Genomic DNA, 26,022 nt, shown 5'->3' with positions numbered 1-26,022 from the left:
TTCACATGTCGTTTTTCATTTATTGTTTAAAATATATTTATATATAAATCTTTGAAAGCTGTATATAAATGGGAATAAAAATATGCCTAATAGAGCAAAATTTATCACACAAAACTTAAAAACTAAAATTTCGTTTTCTTCTCCTCGGTTGCTGGATACTGATGGAAGACACGATTCTTATCCAAGGCAACGCTCACCGCATTCGTTGGTATCTCCATTTGTAGATAAAAATTATTTTTCCATAAACGGTTATCGTAGGACTTCACCGGCTGTCGATGGATACCCAAGAGGCGATTTCGTATTTCAATTAAACCCACCGATTTAGGTAAATATAATTGGATCAAGGGTATACAAATCACTGTCAGACATATTGTCACCGTTGTCATAATCCATAATCTCGACCAATAATCATCATTTTTCGATTCAAATTTTAGTAACTCCATGATGCCAAGTTCCATGCAAAATGCAATACCCACCGCCAATTCGGTATAGAGTAAAGGTGTCGCCTCCAGTAACATTTGTAGGCCAATGCTGGAATAAACTCCCAAACTGATATAATAGAAACATAAAAATAGGAAACAATCCTCGGTGTGGCCATCCGAATAGACCCCAAGAATGGCAGCAGATATGGTAATTTTTATAAGACCAAACATAAGATAAATCAATTTCGGTTTATAGCGTAACATAAGCAAGGAACTCAAAACACATCCGCCAGTGTATAGAAGATAAGGTAAATAGAGATGTTCTTGGCCGCGGGTATAGCCTCTTGTGGCACTTTGCATCAACTCCAAATATGACCATGAGAAGAAAAAGCAGCGCTCCGCAATAATAAGTCCAGATAATCCCACGACAAACCATTGCATGTTACGTTTGAAACAGTAATCATCTCGACCCACAAACAGGGCAGTAATTGATTTTCTTTCAGCAAATACCAGCTTTTCCTCATTGAGTAGATTAAAAACCAAATCACAAGAAGTTTTGTAGTCCTGACAGCGGCATTGATGCAGGCATTCATTTGTAATTATACCAATAATGAAGAATAAACTTATGCCAAATATTGTCCAACCCGCCACTTTCGGCTGTAATTCATCGAACAACACAAAACCCACTGTTAAACCAGCAAAGTACATAGCATTTCCCAAGGCTATACGAGCCGGCCGGCAACCATCACTTCCAACACGCAAACTAATGTAGTTGTAACATGGCAAATAAATGATAACCATCGATATGAAGATGAAATAGAAGGAAATATCTGAAAGCAAAGAATGTGAAATATGAAAGAAACAGGTAAAAATAAAAACTATAAAAAATATGAAATATAAAACATAAAATATCTATATATATAAAAGAGCTTAGTGAGTGAGTGAGTGAGTGAGTGACTGAGTGAGTGACTGACATATCATCGCCCAGACGAAACCGCTGAAGCTAGAAAGCTGAAATTTTGACTGTGGGTTGCTGTCGGCGTGTAGGGGTGAGATAAGGCTGGGTTTTTGGAAATTCGACCTAGAAGGGTACGAAAAGTACTAAAAGGTACTAAATATGGTACCCTTTGTATTAGGCAAACGGGAAGAGCTAGAATTCTGAAATTTGGAATGAGGGTAACTGATGGAGATTTAGAAAGATGTACCAAAAGGTTTTTGGAAATTCGACCTATAAGTGTACGAAAAGTTACTAAATTTGGTACCAATTGTATATTTTGAGCGGATATAGCTACAATGTTCATATTTGGTATGGAAATCAAGGTTGGGAAGTGGTGTTGATATAAGGAAATGATTTTGGAAGTTCGTACTTATGTGTACGAGTAGTACTAAATGGTACTAAATTTGGTACAATTTGGATTTGGGTGAACGGATAGAGCTGAAGTTTGGAATTTAGATTACCGTTGAAGCGTACGATTGAGATATGGGTGTACTTTTGGAAATGCATACCTATGTGTACGAAAAGTACTAAATGGTACCAAATTTGGTACAATTTGGATTTAGATAGACATGGAAACCTGAAATTTGGAATTAAGATTACTGATGGAGTGAAGGATTGAGGTAGTTTTGGAAATTCTTACCTATGGGTACGAAAAGTAGTAAACGGTACTAAATTTGGTACAAATAGGATTTGGGTGAACGGATAGAGCTGGAATCCTGAAATTTGGAATTTAATTACTTTTGGAGTGTAGGATTGAGTTAGTTTTGGAAATTTATACTTATGGGTACGGAAAGTACTAAATGGTACTAAATTTGGTACAATTTAAATTTAGTTGAACGGATAGAGTTGGAATCCTGAAATTTCGAATTAAGTTTACTGATGGAGTGTAGGATTAAGGTAGTTTTGGAAATTCATACTTATGGGTACGAAAAGTACTAAATGTACTAAAGTTGGTACAATTTATATTTGGGTGAAAGGATAGAGTTGGAATCCTAAAATTTCAAATTAAGGTTACTGTTGGAGTGTAGGATTGAGGAAGTTTTGGGAATTCGTACTTATGGGAACGGAAAGTACTAAATGTACTAAATTTGGTACAATTTGTATTTGGGTGAACGGATAGAGTTGGAATCCTGAAATTTGGAATTAAGATTACTGATGGAGTGTAGGATTAAGGTAGTTTTGGAAATTCGTACTTATGGTTACGAAAAGTACTAAATTTGGTACAATTTGGATTTTGGGAACGAATAGAGCTGGAATCCTGAAATTTGGAATTAAGATTACTGTAGGATTGACTTAGTCTTGGAAATTCGTACTTATGGGTACGGAAAGTACTAAATGGTACTAAATTTGGTACAATTTAAATTTAGTTGAACGGATGGAGCTGGAATCATGAAATTTTGATTTAAGATTACTATTGGTGTGTAGGATTGAGCAAGTTTTGGAAATTCTAACTTAAGGTTACGAAAAGTACTAAATTTGGTACAATTTGGATTATGGGGAACGAATAGAGCTGGAGTCCTGAAATTTAGAATTAAGATTACTGATGGACTGTAGGATTGACTTAGTCTTGGAAATTCGTACTTATGGGTACGGAAAGTACTAATTGGTACAAATTAAATTTAGGTGGACGGATAGAGCTGGAATCCTGATATTTCGAGTTAAGGTTACTGTTGGAGTGTAGGATTGAGGAAGTTTTGGAAATTCGTACTTATGGTTACGAAAAGTACTAAATTTGGTACAATTTGGAGTTTGGGGAATGAATAGAGCTGGAATCCTGAAATTTGGAATTAAGATTACTGGTGGACTGTAGGATTGACTTAGTCTTGGAAATTCGTACTTATGGGTACGGAAAGTACTAAATGGTACTAAATTTGGTACAATTTATATTTGAGGTAGTTTTGGAAATTCATACTTATGGGTACGAAAAGTACTAAATGTATTAAAGTTGGTACAATTTATATTTGGGTGGACGGATACAGCTGGAATCCTGAAATTTCGAGTTAAGGTTACTGTTGGAGTGTAGGATTAAGGAAGCTTTGGAAATTCGTTCTTATGGGTACGATAACTACTAAAGTTGGTACAATTTGGATTTTGGGCAACGTTGGGCTGTAGGATTGACTTAGTCTTGGAAATTCGTACTTATGGGTACGGAAAGTACTAAATGGTACTAAATTTGGTACAATTTAAATATAGGTGGAGTTTTGGAGTTAAGATTACTTATGGAGTGTAGGATAGAGGTAGGTTCGGAAATTCGTACTTAAGTTTACGGAAAGTAATAAACATTTTTGGATTTGGGTGAACAGATAGAGCTGGAATCGTGAAATTTATAATTAAGATTACTTATGAAGTGTAGCATTGAGGTAGTTTTGGAAATTCGTACTTATGGGGACGGAAAGTACTAAATGGTACTAAATTTGGTACAATTTCTATTTGGGTGAACGATAAATTTAGTACGATTTAAATATGGGTGGACGGATAGAGGCGGAATCCTGAAATTCCCAATTACTGTTGGAGATAGTTATTGAAATTCGTACTTTCATACGAAAAGTATTAATGGTATTATGAATAGAGGTGGAATTCGGAAATTTAGTATTAAGCCGCTGTTGGTGTGTAGGGTTGAGATATGGATGTTGTTGTGGATATACGTACAATAAGTGTACAAAAGTTACTAAATGGCACAGAATTTGGTCCAAATTGTTAATGCGTATAGGGGTAGAGCTAAAATTGTGAATATCAGTATTAGTATAGCAGTTGACGTTTACAGTGGAGATAGAGAGGAAGTTTTGTGAAATTCATACTTATGTATACGAAAAATACTAAATCGCGGTTGGGATATAGTTTTGAATAAAAGGAAGTAATTTTTGAAACTTATACATACTATCAGTACTAAATTTGGTACCAGCTTGGTGTTGCATGAAGGGATATACATAGGTGGAATTTCGAATTGTTGTATGAGGGATTGTGTTGGTGTTTAGATATGGATTATTTGAAATGCATACAAATTCTAAAATTAGGCTGAGGGCAGGGTGATTTATTGAGAAATACGAAATGTACTAAATGCTATTAAATTTGACGTTGGGTGAAGCAATTAAGATGGAATTATATCATTAGTGCGTGAAAAGTACAAAATTGCAGTAAATTTGGTATTGGGCTAAGGAATAGAAGTGAAATTCTGATATATTATTGATTTGTCAGTTTTATTGTTAGAGATGGTCGTACAATAAGTGTACTAGAAGTATTAAAAAATACTAAATATTGAACCACTGGTATTGGGTGAATCGATAAATAAAATTTGTTATGAGGATAACTGTTAAGATTGGATCAGAATGTTTATTTAAATCCGCCTTTAATGTATGAAAGGTTTCTACATGTAATACCATTGACATTGGGTGAACAAGTAGAACTAAAACTGTAACATTTGAGCTAAGGTCCTAGATTTTAAAAATTACTATTGTTTCTAGGTTAACACGAATTCGGTTTCTAAATAATGTAGTGAAGTCAAAAAGTCAAACGTGCCTTTCAATAAATTTTTGTATCTTTGTTGTCTATTCTGAACGTTATAGTAAGTTCATTTGAAAAGGCAGATTTATGCGGCTAATGTTTTACAAGAAGGGTTTTTACATCCTGAAAAAAAGGGCTAAAATAAAATGTCTCAAAAATTGTTATATAGGGTAACATCTTCTGAATAATGGTTTTCCACATTTTGATATCACAAATTCCAAAAATCGGTTGGAAAATATGGATAACATTTTCAAAATACCCATACCGTTCTAATAAAACATGAACTGGAATTTAAAATGTAGGCCGCTGTTGAATTGTAGAGGTTTTTTTTTTTTTGAAATTCGAATAGAACGTTTACGAGCGGTACTTGAAAGAAATTTAATATCAATACAAATAGGTATTAGTACATCAAAATTTTCAGTGTTCTCCATATTAAATATTGTTGATTTGTATATTATTCCTTTTCCGCATACGAAGTAGCGGGCATTTTGCTAGTAGAATATAAAATGAACCATTGTGGCGTTTTTTTATTGGGATAGCGTTTGCAATTCGTCGGAGTTGTATGAGGTTGCCAAGGAAAAACTTCTCATTGAACTTTTTTCTTTGCTTACCTTTATACTTCGAGCTGACGATTGATGTTTGGGTATAAAAAGTTTCTTGTTGAAGAAGTTATTGAAAAATAACTTCGGTGGAGAATATCCACAAACAAGAAACAAGGGAACTGATGAGATCCAGTGGCGTGGATCGAAACTATAGTATTCCCTGCCTTACCCCTTGGCGAACAATGCCAAATCTTTTCCACTAATAAAATAGTTGTTTTAAAATATTAAAACAACAATAATGGGATTAAGCCAGACTATTTTGAAAAAACAAATAGAATATAAAATTTAAAATATAAAGTATAAAATACAAAATATAAAATACGAAATACAAAATAAAAAAAAAATTAAATATAACATTTAAAAAATAAACTATAAAATATAAAACATAAAATGTATAATATAAAATATAAATTATAGAATATAAAATATACATTTTAAAACATAAAATATAATATGTGAAATATAACATATAAAATATATAATATAAAATCTATGTATATAAATAACAAGTAAAAAAGTATCAGTCGGCTATGCCGACAGAGATATACCCTCAGCCTGTGTATATTGAAACATTTTTTTTCCAAAAACGTATGTATTTAGGGGGTTTTGAAAAATTTTGGGTGTATGAAGCGATTAAAGATCAAAAGTTTTGCGGAGGATATACTTAAAGGACTTTATAGACATAGACCATTATGGAAGTGGATCTCCAGCCACTACATATGGTGGGTGCCATAGAGGGTTTTTACACCCTTCGGCTGTTTTCTCAAGAAGTATGGACTTGCCCCTGAAAAAAACTTTTACCATCGTAATTGAGGCAGCGAATGCAAGTTGCTTCAACAAAAATCAAAGTGATTCAATAGCAGGTCTTCAAGGGAAGTTATCCGAAATTTTGTGTGGGAGGTACCCGAAGGAGTGGACCGATATGGCTTATCTTCGAACATAAACTATGTTTGGACAAAATATTACTAAGGCCAAATTTTGGACCTAATCGGCAGATCCGTTCGAGAGTAATCTTCAGGCTATTTTCTCAGGAAGTATGGACTTGCCCCCGATGAAACTTGTACCGTCGTATAGGGGGTAGTGAATACAAGTTTCTACAACAAAAATTAAAGCGATTGGGGAACATGTCCTAAACTGAACTTTTCCGAAATTATGTGTGGGAGGTACCCGAAGGAGTGGAGTGATTGAGTCCATATTGGAACCTCATCTAAATCTGGTTGACATTTTACGATGTGCGAAATATGGACCAAATCGGTTACTCCCTTCAAGAGTTATCGTGCGCACAAATTTCCCGAACATTTTCGAACTTTTGTGTGGGAGGTTCCTGAAGGAGTGGACCGATATGACCCATCTTCAACACTTTTCCTCCAAACATACTTGGGGTCTAAAACCATTATTTCGATGAGGCACATTTTGCCCGTATGAAAGTGTATATACCTTCGTTAGCATAAATGCTGAGGGTATAAAAATCAAATGTCGTTCCTTGGTAATGGCATCAGTTGAGAACGACTGGACCGATTTCTATAATTCTTTCTTTGAAATGTTCGTCATAGGTTAGGATGGTCGTAGAGAAAATCTGATTAGACAGAAACTCGTTTTATCAAAAAACAAAATGAACTAGGCCCAGAATTGTTTGCATATCGTGCATATTTTTAGATATTTGCATAAAATAAGCATATGCAAAAATATATACAAGGATTTGTAGTCTAGCTCGCAATTTTTAAGATAGAGAGTCAATATTTGGTACAGAAGTTTTTATTACTTGCGGTCCACGTTTTGATATAGCCCCCATAGAACGGTACCCCCGATTTTCGGTATTTTTAAGGTTTTAGCTTCATTATCCTACCAAAATGGTTGAAATTTGGTACGTAGTCTTCTTTAGGGGTACAAAACTTTCCCCCAGAATTTTGTCGGTATCGGTCCACGCCTTCACATAGCCCCCATAGAACGGTACCTCCTGATTTTCGGTATTTTGAACGTTGTGGCCTCAATATTCCACCGAAATGGCTGAAATTTGGTATTTAGACTTCGTTGGGGGTACTCAAACTTCCCCTTTAAATTTGTCGGTATAGGTCCACGCCTTCATATAGCCCCCATGGAAAGGTACCTCAGATATTCCGTATTTTGAAGGTTGTGGCTTCAATATTCCACCAAAATTGCTGAAATTTGGTATTTAATCTTCAATGTGATATAAAACTGTTCGCCAGAAATTTGTCTGTACTGGTCCACGCTTTCATGTTGCCCAATTTCCTACTAAAATTCGTCGGTATAGGTCCACGTTTCGATATAGCGCCCTTAGAACGGTACCTCCCGATTTTCGTAATACTGAAGATTGTGACGTTAATATCCCACCGAAATGGCTGAAATTCGTTATTTAGTCTTCCAAGAGTTATAAAATATTCCAGAAGAGTATTTTCAGTATACGTCCACGTCTTCCTATATCCCCATAGAAGCGTACTTCTTGATTTTCGGTATTTTTTTAAATTTGGTATTTAGTCTTCTTTGAGTCTAAACACTTTTCGTCAGAAATTTGTCGGTATAGATCGACGTTTTGAAATAGTCCCCATAGAACGGTGCCTCACATTGTTTTACCGAAATTGCTGAAATTTAGTATTAAGTCTTCTTCATACACGAAAGGAAACTAATTATTCCATTTTACTTCAATACAATTTGTGGTGGAGGGTATAACAAGTTCGGCCCGACCGAACTTAACACCGTTCTTACTTGTTAAAATATCTCCAATATCTCCAATACTACTGAACCAATTTCCCTGAAATTTGCAGCAGAAGCTCAAGGTTTGCCGTTGTTATGTACAACTTATGAATTTCGGAGGAGGTGGGGTACCTTTCACACTCCATTCTTTTAAACGCTATATCTATAGAATAGTAACAGATAATGTCTCCAAATTTTGGATGTGTGAAGGAATTTGGTCTAGAAATAAATTTTCCAAATTATATTGAAATCTTTTGAGATTTGGATATAGCTACCATATATTTTTTTTTGGCCGATTTCATTTATTTTTTGCACTAAACATGCTATGTATGTCCAATTTCAATGAAATTTGGAATGTGTGACGGAATTGGGCCTAGAAATAAACTTGCCAAATTTTATTGAAATCGGATCAGATTTGGATATAGCTCCCATATATGTATTTTCGTCAGATTTCATGTATTTGATGCACCAAACACGCTATATATACCCAATTTTAATGAAAGTCGGAATGTGTGACGAAAATTGGCCTAAAATAAATGTATCAAAACATGGTAGAACAAGAAAAGGTAGCAGCAATACCCAGCTGACTGAACCTGGCTGTAGTGCTAGTGTCAAATTCCGTATGACATTTTATACATTTATTTCTATTTCGATGTACATTTAAGGACATATATTTTTTGAGAAAAAAATATATCATTCGGAAAAAACCATTTCCCATAAAGACTCCTTCACATCATTGACATGTAACCTCCTCCAGGTCCGAACGACATGCCGCACACTAAAACACCGCTTATAGAGGCGGTACTATATTTGTTAATATGTGTGGTATTTTGTTAAACTTGAAAAGAATAAAGCCCTAATAAACATATGCTTTTTTGTTTTCAAAAGCAAACGATTGAAACAGCTTCTCTTTTTTCAATTAATTACCAGCAACCCCAAACATTTCTGCAAGAATTCTACTTTCTGCGAAAAATTATGCATTTAGTGGAATGATATGGAAACATTCATGTTGAAAATCTATCGAGTTTTCATTCATGCTTTTCAAAATATTCAATCAAATGTTAAAAATTATTAGTTTTTTAAATTCCAGTAATTTATAGACATTTCCTTATTTTGTTTACATGTACGATGACACTAACGTTTACAAACAAAAACAAATTTCTATGTGGTTGTTGTTGAGTTGTATTTGTTGTAGTATTTACTTTACCTGGTTTGTTCTACCATGGCATCAAAATATATTTTACCTTATTCGGGTTAGCGAAGCGCACCGGGTTCAGCTAGTATGTTATATATTTAAAACTAATGACCACGCCCACTATTTTCAATACATTATTTTTTTAAAACTACTGAACCTAAATTGATGCAATTTTCAGAAAATGTTCAGTAATGCCCCGTGGTCCAAAATGCCCTTTATTTATAGACGAATTTCCGGGGCTTTTTTAATCGCTATATTTGCTAAACTTATGAGTGCATCGTGGGTGCTACCGTGGTGCAATGGTATGCACACCCGCCTTGCACGCTAAAGGTCGAGGGTTCGATTCCTAGGCCAGGCAACATCAAATTTTCAACGGTGGCAAAATACCCCTCAGTGATGTTGGCTACATTTCCTGATTATGTCAGCCTTGTAAAACCTCTCTACGAGTGGTGTCTTAGGACACGCCGTTTGGACTCGACAATAAACAGTAGGTCCCATATCATTGAGCTAATATGAATCGGGGTGCACTCATTCATATGAGAGAAGTCTCCCTTGTCCCATCTGGGATATTTGTGGAACAATTATTATTATATGAGTGCATCGGCTTGTGAATTAATTTTCGCCTCCGACCAAGGAAAACGCTATATTAACAAATTTCCATAAATGGTGAGGTTCAACGGTCTATCAGTTATGAAAAACTAAAACATATAAGTCTAAATAAGCGGGAGAATTCGACTTTACCAATTTTTAACTTTTATAATAAGATCGATTAAGGATAAAGACATGGGGACATGGACGATAATAAATCCTAAACAGCATCGATGGGCGAAAAATCCGTAAGAGAAAGGAAAAGTTACAGACAAATCAGTTAATAAATTTAAAATACTCCTCGGTTTGATAATGGACCGAAGAAATAAGGTAGAAAATACCTATTTTTGAATTGTCAAGCATAAAATTCATAAAATGCTGCCATTAAAACTCATTTCGACGGGCCAGCAATGCGGACCGGGGTCTACTACTAGTATAAAATATAAAGTATAAAAGTATAAAAATAAAAACTTTACGTTTTACGTTTTAGCTGGCCCATTACAGAACATTTGTTCTATAGGCCGAACTAAGAAGAGATCTCCATTCCTCTCTATTTGTTGCTTTGCACACTGGAATACCGCGCCTTGTCATCTCATCATCCACTTGTTTGCGCCATCTATTCCTTGGCCTGCCAATTCTGCGTGCACCGCCATGTGGCATGTATTCATACGCCTTTTTAGCGGGTTCATCATCGCTCATTCTTATGATATGGCCTAGCCAACGCAATCGCTGCATCTCGATACGTTTAACAATATTGATGTCGTTGTATAGCAGATACAGCTCGTGGTTCATGCGACGTCGATATTCACCGTCAACGCAGATTGGTCCGTAGATCTTTCGAAGAATTTTTCTCTCAAACACACCAAGCACTGCCATGTCTGCTTGCGCAAGTACCCAGGCTTCGGAGCCATACATCAGCACGGGTAGTATCAGTGTTTTGTAGAGCGTTATTTTTGTTTGACGAGATGTGGCTTTGTTTTTAAACTGCTTACTTAATCCAAAGTAGCATCTGTTGGCCAATACAATTCTTCTTTTTATTTCACAACTGATGTCGTTTGTTGTGTTGACGGAGGTGCCGAGGTAGACGAAGTCTTTTACTACCTCAATATTATAGGAACCAACTTCCACAGTCGGTCCGAGCTCAATGGACGCATTGCGCGTCGACACCATCAACTTGGTCTTCTCACCGTTTACCGCCAGACCCACTTTAGCAGATTCTCCTTCGACCTTTATAAAGGTATCAGTTACTTCTTTTACTGATCGACCCATGATGTCTATATCATCAGCATAAGCAAGTAACATGTGACTGTTGGTGTAGATTGTGCCACTTCTTTTGACGTTTGCCTCTCGTATAACCTTTTCTAGCAGGATGTTGAAGAGGTCACACGAAAGGCTGTCTCCTTGTCTGAAACCTCTTTTGGTAACAAACTCTTCGGAGAGGTTCTTTCCTATTTTAACTGAGGACCTCGTGTCAGTTAAAGTCATTTTACAAAGCTGGATGAGCTTTGCGGGAATACCAAATTCAGACATGGCTTGGAATACCTTTGAGCGCAGCGGACTGTCGAAGGCTGCTTTATAATCGACAAAAAGGTGGTAGGTGTCGATCTGCATCTCTTGGGTCTTCTCCAGGATTTGCCGCAGGGTAAATATCTGGTCAATGGTGGACTTGCCAGGTCTAAATCCGCATTGGTATGGTCCAATAATCTCGTTGACCATTGGCTTTAGTCGTTCGCACAATATCCCTGACACGATCTTGTGGACGGGGCACAGGATACTCAGGTTCCAATCGTCGGGTACTCGTTCTTCCTGCCAGATGGTGCTAACTAGCTGATGAATACACCTTATCAGCGTGTCGCCTCCGGTTTTGAACAGCTCGGCTGGTAAGCCATCGGCCCCTGCTGCCTTATTATTCTTCAGCCGATTTATTGCTGTCTTTACCTCATCTTGGCTGGGCGGTATACATTCAATACCATCTTCTGGGATTGGGACTGTGGTATCTTCGTCGTCTTCGCTGCTATTGGATACCAACAGATTTGAAAAATGTTCTTTCCATATCCTGAGTACACTATCTGTATCAGTTACCAAATTACCTTGCTGGTCTCTACAGGAGGATGTGCCTGTACCAAAGCCATCAGTTTGATGCTTGACTCTTTGGTAGAATTTTCGGACTTCATTCTGGCTCCTGTACATCTCGATTTTTTCACACTCCCGCTTTTCCATCTCTCTCTTTTTCCTGCGGAAAAGACGTTTCTCCTCTCTCCTTTTCTCCCTGTATCTCTCTCGTGCGCTACGCGTTGCTACGGATTGTAAAGTAGCCTTATATGCCGCATTTTTCTCTTCGGTGGCAGCACGACACTCCTCATCATACCATGGATTCCTTGGTGGAGGTGTCTGGTATCCAAGTATGGATTTTGCGGCTGTTTGCATGGAGTGGGCAATGCTTTGCCATTGCGCTGATATGTTATCGGGATGAGGAGGGCTTTGATTAAGCAATTGGGCTAGTTGAGTGGAATATGCTGTGGCTATCTGTTGTGATTGCAGCTTACCGATGTCTAACTTTCGTGTTGTGTCTGTTCGTACTTTGTTTGCTACGTTTAAGCGGGTGCGTACCTTTGCTGCAACAAGGTAGTGGTCCGAATCAATGTTTGCGCCTCGGAACGATCGTACATCCAACACGCTCGATGAATGTCTTCCATCTATCACAACATGATCAATTTGGTTTCTTGTTTTCTGATCTGGAGACAGCCAGGTGCCCTTATGAATATCGAGATGATTAAATCTGGTACTGCTAACTACCATGTTTTTTGCAGCTGCAAAGTCTATCAGTCTCATACCATTGTCAGATGTTTCACTGTGGAGACTGAATTTCCCGACTGTTGGGCCAAAGATATTCTCCTTTCCAATTTTGGCATTAAAATCGCCTAGAATGATTTTAATGTCATGGGCAGGGCAACGGTCATATGTTTCTTCTAAGCGCTCGTAAAATATATCTTTGGTCTGTTCATCCTTTTCTTCAGTGGGAGCATGAGCGCAGATAAAGCTGATGTTGAAGAATTTAGCTTTTATTCGAATTGCAGCAAGTCTTTCATTCACTGGAGTGAAGCTGGATACAAGATGTTTTAGTCTCCGACTAACTACGAATCCACAACCAAACTCATGCTTTACGTCATGGCAGCTATAATACAGTGCGTCACCTTTAGGTGTTGTTGTGACGCCTTTCCCAATCCATCGTATTTCCTGTATGGCAGTAATATCGGTCTTGTACTTTTCAAGTACGTCTGCCAATGCGAAGACTGCACCTTCTCTATAAAGAGTGCGAACATTCCAGGTGCAGATTCGCAGATCATGGTCCTTAAAACGTTTGCGGGGTTCGTCAACTTTAGAGGGGTTTGTTTTTTTTTTCTTTCGTTTTTTCATAGTAGGCTGTTTTTTCTAGGGGAGGGTTACTAACCCGACGCCCAAACCCAAGTTTTTAACGTTCTTATGGGTGAACGCGCGGCACATGTTAGCTCACTACCTTTAACGGGTGTTAAAGGCAGTTCCCCAGGTGACACCACGGGGAGGTCAGTGTCCACTTGGGATGAAAGAGGGACCAAGATAAATCCTGGGCTTTGCCATGTTAAAACCGGTCAGGACCGTTCCTTGGTATCTTCCATCCCCTACGTCACCCAAAAAAAATAAAAACTTTAGTCCGAGAAATATAAGGAGAAGTGGCCCTAAATATTGGGACAACTACCCGCTATAATTGCGCTATCGAATGTTGCTGCATGAAATAGGTGTCCGAAACAATGTTTTGCGACTTAATATCTTGTCCTATATGGGAATAAATATAACTTCATATTCTTGTTTTAGAGTTTACTCATTCGTTTGGTATTTTTATCAGCTATTTTCCAAGAGATTAGTAGTGTATCGCTTTCTTATGTTGCGGCAATGATGTCATAGGCATTATTTAGGGTACTGAGTATTGTTTTGCAACTCCATATGCCGCAAAATGTGACTAAATAAAAAATTCCTTTGATAAGAAAGAAGTTTTACCAGCAGAATATGCAACCGAATTTAGGAGATCACCCACACCCAAACGATTAAAAACATTATTTGCTTCACACATTTAAAATATGAACAAGTGCAAAGCAAGTTTATCCTTTAAAAATGCAAACGCTAAAACCTCATTGCGACTCAAAATCTAAAGCAAAGATCAATGAACGCTCCAAAAGAAAATGTCTATAATAAATTACCAATCAATCTCAATGAAATATACTCACCAACATTTTCTGTTAATAGAAATACTGCACTAATGATGCTGCATATCAATCCATAGAATATGACATAGAAATTTTCAAAAAGATATTTTCGCTTTTTATATTTTCTCAGACACCAACCAATCGATAGAATCAGACACAACGCAATGCCCGCAAGTGAGAACCAATGATTCCACAGATTATCATAGATATAGGTATATTTACAATAGTAACCATAATGGAAGCCACTGGCAAAGAGACAACCAAAAACTGCAAACAAAAAAAGGCAATTAGAGATTTCCAAAAAAGCAGAATTTCCAAATATAAATAAAAACTTACTTAAGAAATCACAGAAAAAATACATATCTGCTTTTTGAACGTTTCGCCACACACAATTCGATCCGAGAATTTTTTCCTTTCTCATTTGTGGTTAAAATCGTACTGAAACACCATTACTGAGTATAATTTTAATGGTGTTTTCTATTTTCATTAAAAATGGTATTGGCTTCCGAGACCATAGAAATAATTGAATCATCTTCAAGCGAGATAAAAAGACACACATACCGAGAACAATCAATGATTTACTACTGCAAAAAAGAGAATCAATTGCAGAGATTCTTCTTTTCTTAGGTTTTGAAGTAGGGTCTGAAAATATTTCGCTCAGAATTCTGTTCATTCATATCGATAAGATATAATATTTTGCCTTCCATACTACCGAACAAAAAAAAACAAAGAACATGCAAGTCAATAATTAAAATCTGATTCGATATCTAATTACAATCACACAGCACAGACGGAAGCAAGACGATACAGTAAGAACTCGTGAATTGATGCTAAAACAATGATTCACTTTAAGGGTTCTTTACATGACGTGATACGCCGCAAAAAAAAAAATAATAGTAATAATAAAAGTAGCCTAGTCTTTTGTAACGACATAAAGGGCTGAGATTTAGATGACTCACTTATGGACCCGACACAGAACATCTGTTCGATAAGATGAACTAATAATACATTTCCAACCGTGCCGCTATTTAAAGCTGTCTGAATACCATGTTCATGTTCAAAGATGTAAACTTCCTCAATTTTTTCCACATACATGGCATGTGTGCTATAAATTCTGGTCCAAGACGAACTGGGGGCTTTCAATAACCTGCAGCTTGAATCAATTCACAATGCTCTCAGCAACACAGGTATTTCCTCCATCCTTGTGGAATGGATTGATGAGATGCTGAAAAGTAGAATCATCAACTCATGCAAAGGAGAGAGTTCCGTGAGGAAATCTGTTAACAGAGGCACTCCGCAGGGAGGATTTCTCTCACTCCTGCTATGGCTTTTGGTAATAAATGAAACACTTGTGTGCTTCGACCGGCTGAAGATCACGGTGGTTGCCTATGCTGATGATGGGGTTGTACTGATAAGTGGCAAATTCCTGCCAGAGCTTGTACTATTCACTAAGAAACGCAAAACTCCCAATTTCGAGCCTCCAGTCCTGGACGGTGTGGCCCTGGAACTTTCTACGGCAGCTAAATACCTCGGCACTATTCTGGACCATCGCTTGTCATGGAAAAGAAATGTAGAGGAGCAAACGAAGAAGGGACTCATGGCACTCTACTCCTGTAAGAACCCCATGGGGAAAGCTGTATGTAACCGTGGTCCTGACCATACTTACCTATGGTGGACTGGTCTGGTGACAAGCTCTTGGGAACAAAGCGTTACTCTCCAAATTATCAAGTGTACAAAGAATCGCGTCACTGCTGATTACCGGATCCTAAATCTGCTTTAAACGTCATCCTGGATCTCCAACCTTTGGATATCCTAAACCAGTTTCAGGCAGCGAGAACTGCTTTTAGACTCCGGGAGTCAGGGTGTTGGCATGGTTCACACTTTGGACACTCGAATGTCCTAAAACTAATTGATAGTCGACTTGAGTTAGGTGACAATGGTTGCGTAAGCGATTATATGCCTACCTCATTCAAGTTTGACTCCTTAACCGGTATCTTCCCAAGCAGAGACGCATGGGATGAGTGCATATCTCCTCTGGACGGTCTGGCAATTTTGCACAGACGGGTCCAAGATGGAAGAAGGTACTGGCGCTGGCGTCTACTGCGAGAATCCCCTAATTAAAAACTCATATAAGCTCGACGATAACTGTAGTGTTTTTCAGGCGGATATTCTTGCTAGCAGGAAAGCAGGTGAATTGGTGAAAGGGCTTGAAGGCAGCCTTACAGGACCGGTGACTATATATGTCGATAGTTAAGCGGCCCTCAAGGCTCTCAAGTCATGGACCATAAATTCAAGAGCTATTCTTGATTGTAGGAGAGCTCTGCATGATATACACCATATCGTAAAGCTATGTTGGGTTTCGGGTCACAGCAACATTATGGGAAACGAGGTAGCAGATGAACTCGCTCTAGGTGGCTCTAGGTCTATCGTCTTATCAGTTGATGAAACCGTTCGGCCACCGATGTGCCACTACAACGGCAAACTTCAATGAGAGAGCACATAGAAGATGGCTATTGAAACCTGGTTGTAGGGCATCCAAGGCAATCTGGCCTGTGGTTTCTCGTCGAAGAACGGCTTCCCTCCTCCCACTTGATAAGTTAGGGATGAAAATCGCGGTGGGACTTATAACAGGTCAAAATGGGACCACAGTGGCATTGACTGCTGCAGACTATGTGAAGATGCGGAGGAGATAGAGACTGTCGAACATCTGCTTTGTAGGTGCCCCTTGTTGCAAACAAGGAGATACCGAACACTAAGTAGATATGACATAGACACTATGACCATCCTGTCTAACATAGATCCCATCGTCCTACTCAACTTTGCCAAACATATATCATGCCTTGGCAAAGGTCCTTAAAAACCAATAATAATCAGACTCTTTTCACTCTTCCAGAACATTCTCATCTATACCTTGGCATCAATCTCTACATCTCCATCCTGTCTGTGCTGCACCATCAACTCAACATCTCCTACACTCACCATCATCTCATCACCTCTACCCTATCATCCTCATCTCATAAAACTACATCAAGACTCTCTCATCTCTATCATCTTTAAATTATCAACAACACATCTCGTACATCATATTTAATTCTTCAGCAATAGCCTACACAGGATGAATACAATGGACCAACGGTCTCCGAGTGGAGCAGTCACCTATTCTACTAGATAGCTGCGCATCCTTAAACCTAACCTAACCTATCGTCTGTATCTTAATTTGGCTAAAACCACTCTTGTTTGCCTTGGCAACTGACGTTCTTCTGCTGTATTGGATGGGGGTGGTCCCCGAGTATGACATTCACACTGTGCCTTAGTACTGGCTGCGTAACTGTATCAGTGTAAATACTTTTCAGGCCTGTCTGATAGGCACGTTGATTTAAAGGTTCTGGCTTGTGCTTTTGGACCTCCCTCTAGATTATGTTAATTTATACTGAAGTGCCTGGGGCCACAAGATTGTGAAAGAGATGCTCACTGTGGTAATACCCAAGCAGGTACCGACACCGACAACACCTTGTTGCGCTGATGTACCGGTAAAAAGTTCGTCTCCTCCTTAATATGGTACACTGGTGCCTTGTTGCAGTCCTCAGCATTCTAGTCGGTTTGAACATTCTTCCACCGCACCACACTGGTGCCGCATAGCTTACCACACACCGCCCAAGTGCTTTATAAAATGTAGGCAAGGTTTATTCATCAGAATCCCAAGTGCTGCCGGCCAGCGACTTGAGCACCTTGTTCCTACTTCTGATACCTTGGCTTGCGACTTAAACATGCTATCGAACGTTACACACAATATCTTGGAATAGTTATTGGTCGGTATTAGGACATTATCGACCAATATGTTCAAGGCGAACCACATGTCAGCCTTCTGGTGGTGAACAGTGTGGCAGTGGATTTGACAGCGAATATTTTTTTATATTTCTCAGACATAATTTTACATATCACAATATCATCAACAATATGGCCTGACGCCATGATCATCCAATCATCCGCACACATTACAATGTTTATGCCGTCTGGTTATGTAATATCAGACGTCAACTGCTATGTTTTTGGTTTCCGGGTCATAGTAACATAATGGCAAACGAGGTAGCAGATGAACTAGCTCGAGGTGACTCTAAGTCTATCGACCTTTCGGTTGATGAAACTACACGGCCATCAATGTGCTATTACATTGCAATCTGGTTGCAAGGTATCTAAAGCAATCTGGCCTGTGGTTTCTCGTCGTAGAACGACCTCCCCCTCTCACTTGTTAAATTAAGGATAAAAATCGCGGTGGGACTTATAACAGGTCACTGCAGAGTGAGATCCCTAATTTCGAAATGGGATGACAGTGGCATTGACTACTGCAGACTTTGTGAAGATGCGGAGGAGATAGAGACTGTCGAACATTAACTCTGCAGATGTCCCATGTTGCAAACAAGGAGACACCGTAAACTGGATAGATATGGACTCTGACCTTCCGATCTAACATAGATTCCATTGTCCTACTCAACTTTGCCAAGCACCTATCTTGGCTTGGCAAGGTTCCTAACTAACATAATTCTATCCCAATTCTCTTCTTTCCACTTCCAGTTCATCAATTGGCCATCGATGCACATCTTCATCGCCACTCCCTAATCTTACCACACCATCAACCCCTACATATTCACCTGATACGCATCATAAACTCATCATTATCTCACCATATCATTATCTTCACATCCTTACACTACCTTCATCATCTGCAACCTACCTAGGATGAACAGAATGGACCAACGGATCCCGAGTAAAGCAGTCATCTATACTATTAGATGGCAGCGCATACTCAAACCTATCATATACCTAATATCAGAAAAGTACAGATTAAAAAGTTCCGGAGATATAACCCCGCCGTGGGGAAGTCCCAGTTTTACTCTACGGGTCGTCGACACACGTCCTTGATTATTCAACGTTTCAAACACGGATGGAGTGAGTTCTTCTATATGTTCTCGAAAAGGTTGTTTTTGCTGTTGCACCTGTATTTGATATGCTTGTTTTCCTCCTTTATCTGGATCTGGGTCTATCTACAGTTCTAGGAATGTGGCTGTTTTGATGGCATGTAGCCACAGATATACTGGAGTTAGTTGAGTTGGCTTAGCAGGGCAGTTGAAAAGTTGCAGTGTGTCGTGCGGGCCTGTGCCGCATACTTGGTAGATGTTTTCCGCGGTGCCACCTATGCTTACGCTATAGGAATTCGGACGTTGCGATATACGATAACACCCGACGATATACGGTACTGCGTCGAAAGCATGCCATTGTGTTGCTGAACTGGAAGATTCTTTGTCTTCTCATGTAGATGGGCCACTGAAGACATAAGAAGGCAAGATATTGCAGCTCAGGGCGGCGTTTTGACATGTTTGAATATTTTTCCACCGCTTTACACTTATATTCGCGCAGCAAACTGCCGCCGCATAGCTTACCACAGACCGACCTATCGCGTTTTATGTTGTCACAAGATTTCTTTATCTGCACCCCAAGTGCTGCCGGCTAGGTACTTGAGGACCGGCAAGTTCCTTCATCTCAGCTTGTCGCAGATAACTGTGGCATGTGCGTACGATATGAAAATGCTGTCGAATGTGACCCCAAGAATTATTGGGTTGTTTGTAGTCGGAATTATGCTACGTACCATCGACCATGACATTCAACTCAGTACTCACCTCTGCAGTCCATGTGGTGAAGATTTAGTGGCGGATATTTGAATATTCCTAGCGCTGAAAAAGGTGGTAAGATCAGTCAAATAGAAGTTCAGCCTTTCACAAATGACATCAGTAGTGGAATTCTGTAACTCATTTTTTGAGTTACCGACAAAAATCGGTAAAATTAAAACGCAACATTATGAATAAAAAGTATCAATAAATGTTGACAACACTGTTTCTATCGGTATGAGTTAGCGACAGCTTTATTTTAGTTGTTAACGTACCTATAAATTTCGTTAGTCCCACTTTACATTGGGCGAGTTTACTTGCGGCAATTGTTATTTTGTAGGAGAGAGAGGTGAGGCATATGGTAACCCTTTGCCTCTCAGCACCCTCTCTCACCTACAAACTGACAATTGCCGCAAGTAAACTCGCCTAATGTAAATTGGGACTTAATTTCCCAAATTAAAAGCTTTTTAATTTTACCGACATTTGTCGATAACTCGAAAAATTAGTTACAGAATTCCACTACAGGGAAGGTACCTGACTTCAATATCGTACAATCATCCGCATACGTTACGACCTCAATGTCGTCTGGAAGGGGCGAAATACAGGAGAGATGGAGGTTAAAGAGTTCTGGAGATATCGCCTTACCTTAGGGAACTCCCTGTTTTACGCTACGAGACTTGGACTTCTTGTTTCTGATTTCCACGTACGACTGGCGTCCACACATATAATTGATTATCCAACGTTTCAAACTTATCCGGAGGATTGTCGGCTCGATTTCCTTAAACAGCGTGGAATGCTTGAAAGTAGCAAAGGCTTTCGATAAATAAAGCGCCACCATCACTGTTCTATAACGCGGTTTACTCTTTGCTGCGGCGACAAAAGGAAATCGGTCAGTACGATTCACATTTGCCGGACTTCAGTAGCGGGACCACCCTGCCCATTTTCCAGACTTCGGGAACGATGTGTATGGCTAGCGAGAGGTTAAGAACAAGTGAGATAATCGACTCCCGGCACATCCAGCTGTTTAAGCATTAGATTCCATCAGGACCCAAAGCTTTGGATGATTTCGCCTTCCCAATGGCATTTGCAACATCACCCATTTGAAATTGTGCTGGTGCCTCCTCGGCAGATCAGTCAGCGTAACGTCGTGAATGAGGTCCTATCTCCCTTCTTACCAGGGTTCGAGAGTGACTTTACGGGCTTCGATGCAACAATTTCTAAGATGCTTTGGCCTGTTCCGCTTATTTTCACCGACCAACTGTTAAGTTCCAGTGTCAGCTCCCTGGCTCTGCTATTCCCGCCACAACAGCTGGGAAATTTCGTATAACTTCTGTTATTCGATCAGTAGGTATATGGCGTATGGCTGCAGCTGTGATTATGTCCCTCGACGTCATATCCGCTACCCGAACATCAGAAGGCTTGGACAGGTCTCTAAAGCGGCGATTGCTGAACTCTTTAAAACTAAGTCAATTAGCTTTCCCATAACGTGGATTTTTAAAGAATAACATTCACGTTTTTGAGGTCTTTGGTTGCTCCAAATTTTTTTTTAAAAAATCCACGTTTACTGAGGTGTTAGTTGCTCGAAAAAATATTTTTAACAATTCAGGTGAGGTCTTTGGTTGTTCCAAATATCTTTAAAAATCCACGTTTATTGAGGTCTTTGGTTGCTCCAAAAAATCTTTAAAAAATCCACGTTTATTGAGGTCTGTGCAAGCTCCAAAAAACCTTTAAAAATCCACGTTTATTGAGGTCTTTGGATGCTCCAAAAAACCTTTAAAAAATCCACGTTTATTGAGGTCTTTGGTTGCTCCAAAAAATCTGTAAAAAATCCACGTTTGTTGAGGTCTTTGGTTGCTCCAAAATTTTTTTAAAAAATCCACGTTTATTGAGGTCCAAAAAATCTTTAAAAAATCCTCGTTTATTGAGGTCCAACAAATCTTAAAAAAATCCACGTTCTTTGAGGTCCTTGGTTGCTCCAAAAAATCTTTTAAAAATCCACGTTTTTTGAGGTCCAAAAAATCTTTAAAAAAAAATCCACGTTTTTTGAGGTCCAAAAAATCTTTAAAAAATCCACGTTTTTTGAGGTCCAAAAAATCTTTAAAAAAATCCACGTTTTTTGAGGTCCAAAAAATCTTTAAAAATCCACGTTTTTTGAGGTCCAAAAAATCTTTAAAAAATCCACGTTTATTGAGGTGCAAAAAATCTTCAAAAAATCCACGTTTATTGAGGTGCAAAAAATCTTTAAAAAATCCACGTTTATTGAGGTGCAAAAAACCTTTAAAAAAATCCACGTTTATTGAGGTGCAAACAATCTTTAAAAAAACCACGTTTATTGAGGTGCAAAAAATCTTAAAAAAATCAACGTTTATTGAGGTGCAAAAAATCTTAAAAAAATCCACGTTTATTGAGGTGCAAAAAATCTTAAAAAAATCCACGTTTATTGAGGTCCAAAAAACCTTTAAAAAAAATCCACGTTTATTAAGGTGCAAAAAATCTTTAAAAAATCCACGTTTATTGAGGTGCAAAAAATCTTTAAAAAATCCATGTTTATTGAGGTGCAAAAAATCTTTAAAAAATCCACGTTTATTGAGGTGCAAAAAATCTTTAAAAATCCACGTTTATTGAGGTGCAAAAAATCTTTAAAAATCCACGTTTATTGAGGTGCAAAAAATCTTTAAAAAATCCAAGTTTATTGAGGTGCAAAAAATCTTTAAAAAAACCACGTTTATTGAGGTGCAAAAAATCTTTAAAAAATCCACGTTTATTGAGGTGCAAAAAATTTTTAAAAATCCACGTTTATTGAGGTGCAAAAAATCTTTAAAAATCCACGTTTATTGAGGTGCAAAAAATCTTTAAAAAAATCCAAGTTTATTGAGGTGCAAAAAATCTTTAAAAAATCCACGTTTATTGAGGTGCAAAAAATCTTTAAAAAATCCACGTTTATTGAGGTGCAAAAAATCTTTAAAAAATCCACGTTTATTGAGGTGCAAAAAATCTTTAAAAAATCCACGTTTATTGAGTTCCAAAAAATCTTTCAAAAATCTACGTTTATTGAGTTCCAAAAAATCTTTAAAAAATCTACGTTTATTGAGTTCCAAAAAATCATTAAAAAATCTACGTTTATTGAGTTCCAAAAAATCATTAAAAAATCCACGTTTATTGAGGTCCAAAAAATCATTAAAAAATCCACGTTTATTGAGGTCCAAAAAATCTTTAAAAAATCCACGTTTATTGAGGTCCAAAAATCTTTAAAAAATCCACGTTTATTGAGGTCCAAAAAATCTTTAAAAAATCCACGTTTATTGAGGTCCAAGAAATCTTTAAAAAATCCACGTTTATTGAGGTCCAAGAAATCTTTAAAAAATCCACGTTTATTGAGGTCCAAAAAATCTTTAAAAAATCCACATTTATTGAGGTCTAAAAAATCTTTAAAAAATCCACGTTTATTGAGGTCCAAAAAATCTTTAAAAAATCCACTTTTATTGAGGTCCAAAAAATCTTTAAAAAATCTACGTTTATGGAGGTCCAAAAAATCTTTAAAAAATCCACGTTTATTGAGGTCCAAAAAATCATTAAAAAATCCACGTTTATTGAGGTCCAAAAAATCTTTAAAAAATCCACGTTTATTGAGGTCCAAAAAATCTTTAAAAAATCCACATTTATTGAGGTCTAAAAAATCTTTAAAAAATCCACTTTTATTGAGGTCCAAAAAATCTTTAAAAAATCCACATTTATTGAGGTCTAAAAAATCGTTAAAAAATCCACGTTTATTGAGGTCCAAAAAATCTTTAAAAAATCCACTTTTATTGAGGTCCAAAAAATCTTTAAAAAATCTACGTTTATTGAGTTCCAAAAAATCTTTAAAAAATCTACGTTTATTGAGTTCCAAAAAATCATTAAAAAATCCACGTTTATTGAGGTCCAAAAAATCATTAAAAAATCCACGTTTATTGAGGTCCAAAAAATCTTTAAAAAATCCACGTTTATTGAGGTCCAAAAAATCATTAAAAAATCCACGTTTATTGAGGTCCAAAAAATCTTTAAAAAATCCACGTTTATTGAGGTCCAAAAAATCATTGAAAAATCCACGTTTATTGAGGTCCAAAAAATCTTTAAAAAATCCACGTTTATTGAGGTCCAAAAAATCTTTAAAAAATCCACGTTTATTGAGGTCCAAAAAATCTTTAAAAAATCCACGTTTATTGAGGTCCAAAAAATCTTTAAAAAATCCACATTTATTGAGGTCTAAAAAATCTTTAAAAAATCCACTTTTATTGAGGTCCAAAAAATCTTTAAAAAATCCACATTTATTGAGGTCTAAAAAATCGTTAAAAAATCCACGTTTATTGAGGTCCAAAAAATCTTTAAAAAATCCACTTTTATTGAGGTCCAAAAAATCTTTAAAAAATCTACGTTTATTGAGTTCCAAAAAATCTTTAAAAAATCTACGTTTATTGAGTTCCAAAAAATCATTAAAAAATCCACGTTTATTGAGGTCCAAAAAATCATTAAAAAATCCACGTTTATTGAGGTCCAAAAAATCTTTAAAAAATCCACATTTATTGAGGTCTAAAAAATCTTTAAAAAATCCACGTTTATTGAGGTCCAAAAAATCTTTAAAAAATCCACGTTTATTGAGGTCCAAAAAATCATTAAAAAATCCACGTTTATTGAGGTCCAAAAAATCTTTAAAAAATCCACGTTTATTGAGGTCCAAAAAATCTTTAAAAAATCCACATTTATTGAGGTCTAAAAAATCTTTAAAAAATCCACGTTTATTGAGGTCCAAAAAATCTTTAAAAAATCCACATTTATTGAGGTCTAAAAAATCTTTAAAAAATCCACGTTTATTGAGGTCCAAAAAATCTTTAAAAAATCCACTTTTATTGAGGTCCAAAAAATCTTTAAAAAATCCACGTTTATTGAGGTCGAAAAAATCTTTAAAAAAACCATGTTTATTGAGGTCTTTGGTTGCTCAAAAAATGTTTAAAAAATCCACGTTTATTGAGGTCGAAAAAATCTTTAAAAAAAACCATGTTTATTGAGGTCTTTGGTTGCTCAAAAAATGTTTAAAAAATCCACGTTTATTGAGGTCGAAAAAATCTTTAAAAAAACCATGTTTATTGAGGTCTTTGGTTGCTCAAAAAATGTTTAAAAAATCCACGTTTATTGAGGTCTTTGGTTGCTCCAAAAAATCTTTAAAAAATCCACATTTATTAAGGTCTTTTGTTGCTCAAAAAATCTTTAAGAAATCCACGTTTATTGGGGTCTTTGGTTGCTCCAAAAAATCTCTAAAAAATCCACGTTTATTGAGGTCTTTGGTTGCTCAAAAAATGTTTAAAAAATCCACGTTTATTGCGGTCTTTGTTTGCTCCAAAAAAATCTTTAAAAAAATCCACGTTTATTGAGGTCTTTGGTTCTTCCAAAAAATCTTTAAAAAATCCACGTTTATTGAAGTCATTGGTTGCTCCAAATAAATTACTCTCTCTCTCTCTCTCGATTCAAGGTTGATCCACTGTCCGATTCAAGGTTGATCTATTATGAGTATTTCTTTGCATATATTTTTTATAGAATTTGTCTTTTTCAAGGCGCGATATTTCTGAAACCTTTAGTCAAAAAAATCTGAAAATATACTGAAATGTTTTGCTGAGAATCAATTTCATTCATTTTTTGCTATGCTGATTTAAAAAAAAAATAAAGGAAAATACCACTTTTCATCCATCAAAAATCATCAACGGCACCCTGGAATACCCCGAACTTTTTATCCATAGAAAACGCAAACGTCAAAAACAAAAACATTATGAACATGACCCACATACCCTGTGTTTGGAATACCCCATCAAGATATCGATGAACCTAATGAGTAATTGCGGTATGGAAATAAAACGTTCTATAATAACTCAAATCAAAGCATACAACGCTTCTGAATACTCACTGCGTATCTTGCAGGCAGTTGGCTATAAGTTGGTAAAAAAAACAAAAGCACTCAAACGTTTGATAAGTGAGGGTGGTTGAAGGGTAGTTAAACGGATCGGTGGTGGTGGTATATAGCTGGCGTAATAAAGTCAATAATAATTTTTATCTTATCGGTACTTTTTTTC

General features: G+C 37.1%; 1 protein-coding gene across 2 annotated transcripts in view; it reads right to left on the bottom strand.

Moving 5' to 3' along the window:
- Positions 1-26,022, bottom strand: part of LOC141398723 (uncharacterized) — a 55,951-nt gene continuing 29,929 nt past the window's right edge. Inside the window, exons 3-5 of one of the 2 annotated variants that reach the window (XM_073976317.1) lie at positions 14,595-14,790; positions 14,280-14,525; positions 1-1,252 (exon numbers count right to left, since the gene is read on the bottom strand). In XM_073976317.1, the coding sequence (XP_073832418.1) occupies positions 123-1,252; positions 14,280-14,525; positions 14,595-14,679 (1,461 nt within the window). In that variant the 5' untranslated portion in view covers positions 14,680-14,790 and the 3' untranslated portion in view covers positions 1-122. Of the gene's footprint in view, positions 1,253-14,279; positions 14,526-14,594; positions 14,843-26,022 lie in introns of both variants that reach the window. The other variant, XM_073976318.1, reaches the window with a different exon arrangement.

This window comes from Musca autumnalis, unplaced genomic scaffold (genome assembly GCF_047663935.1).
Source record: "Musca autumnalis isolate F117 unplaced genomic scaffold, ASM4766393v1 scaffold_3, whole genome shotgun sequence".
Classification (NCBI taxonomy): Eukaryota; Metazoa; Arthropoda; class Insecta; order Diptera; family Muscidae; genus Musca; species Musca autumnalis.
This window is presented reverse-complemented; position numbering and strand designations above follow the sequence as displayed.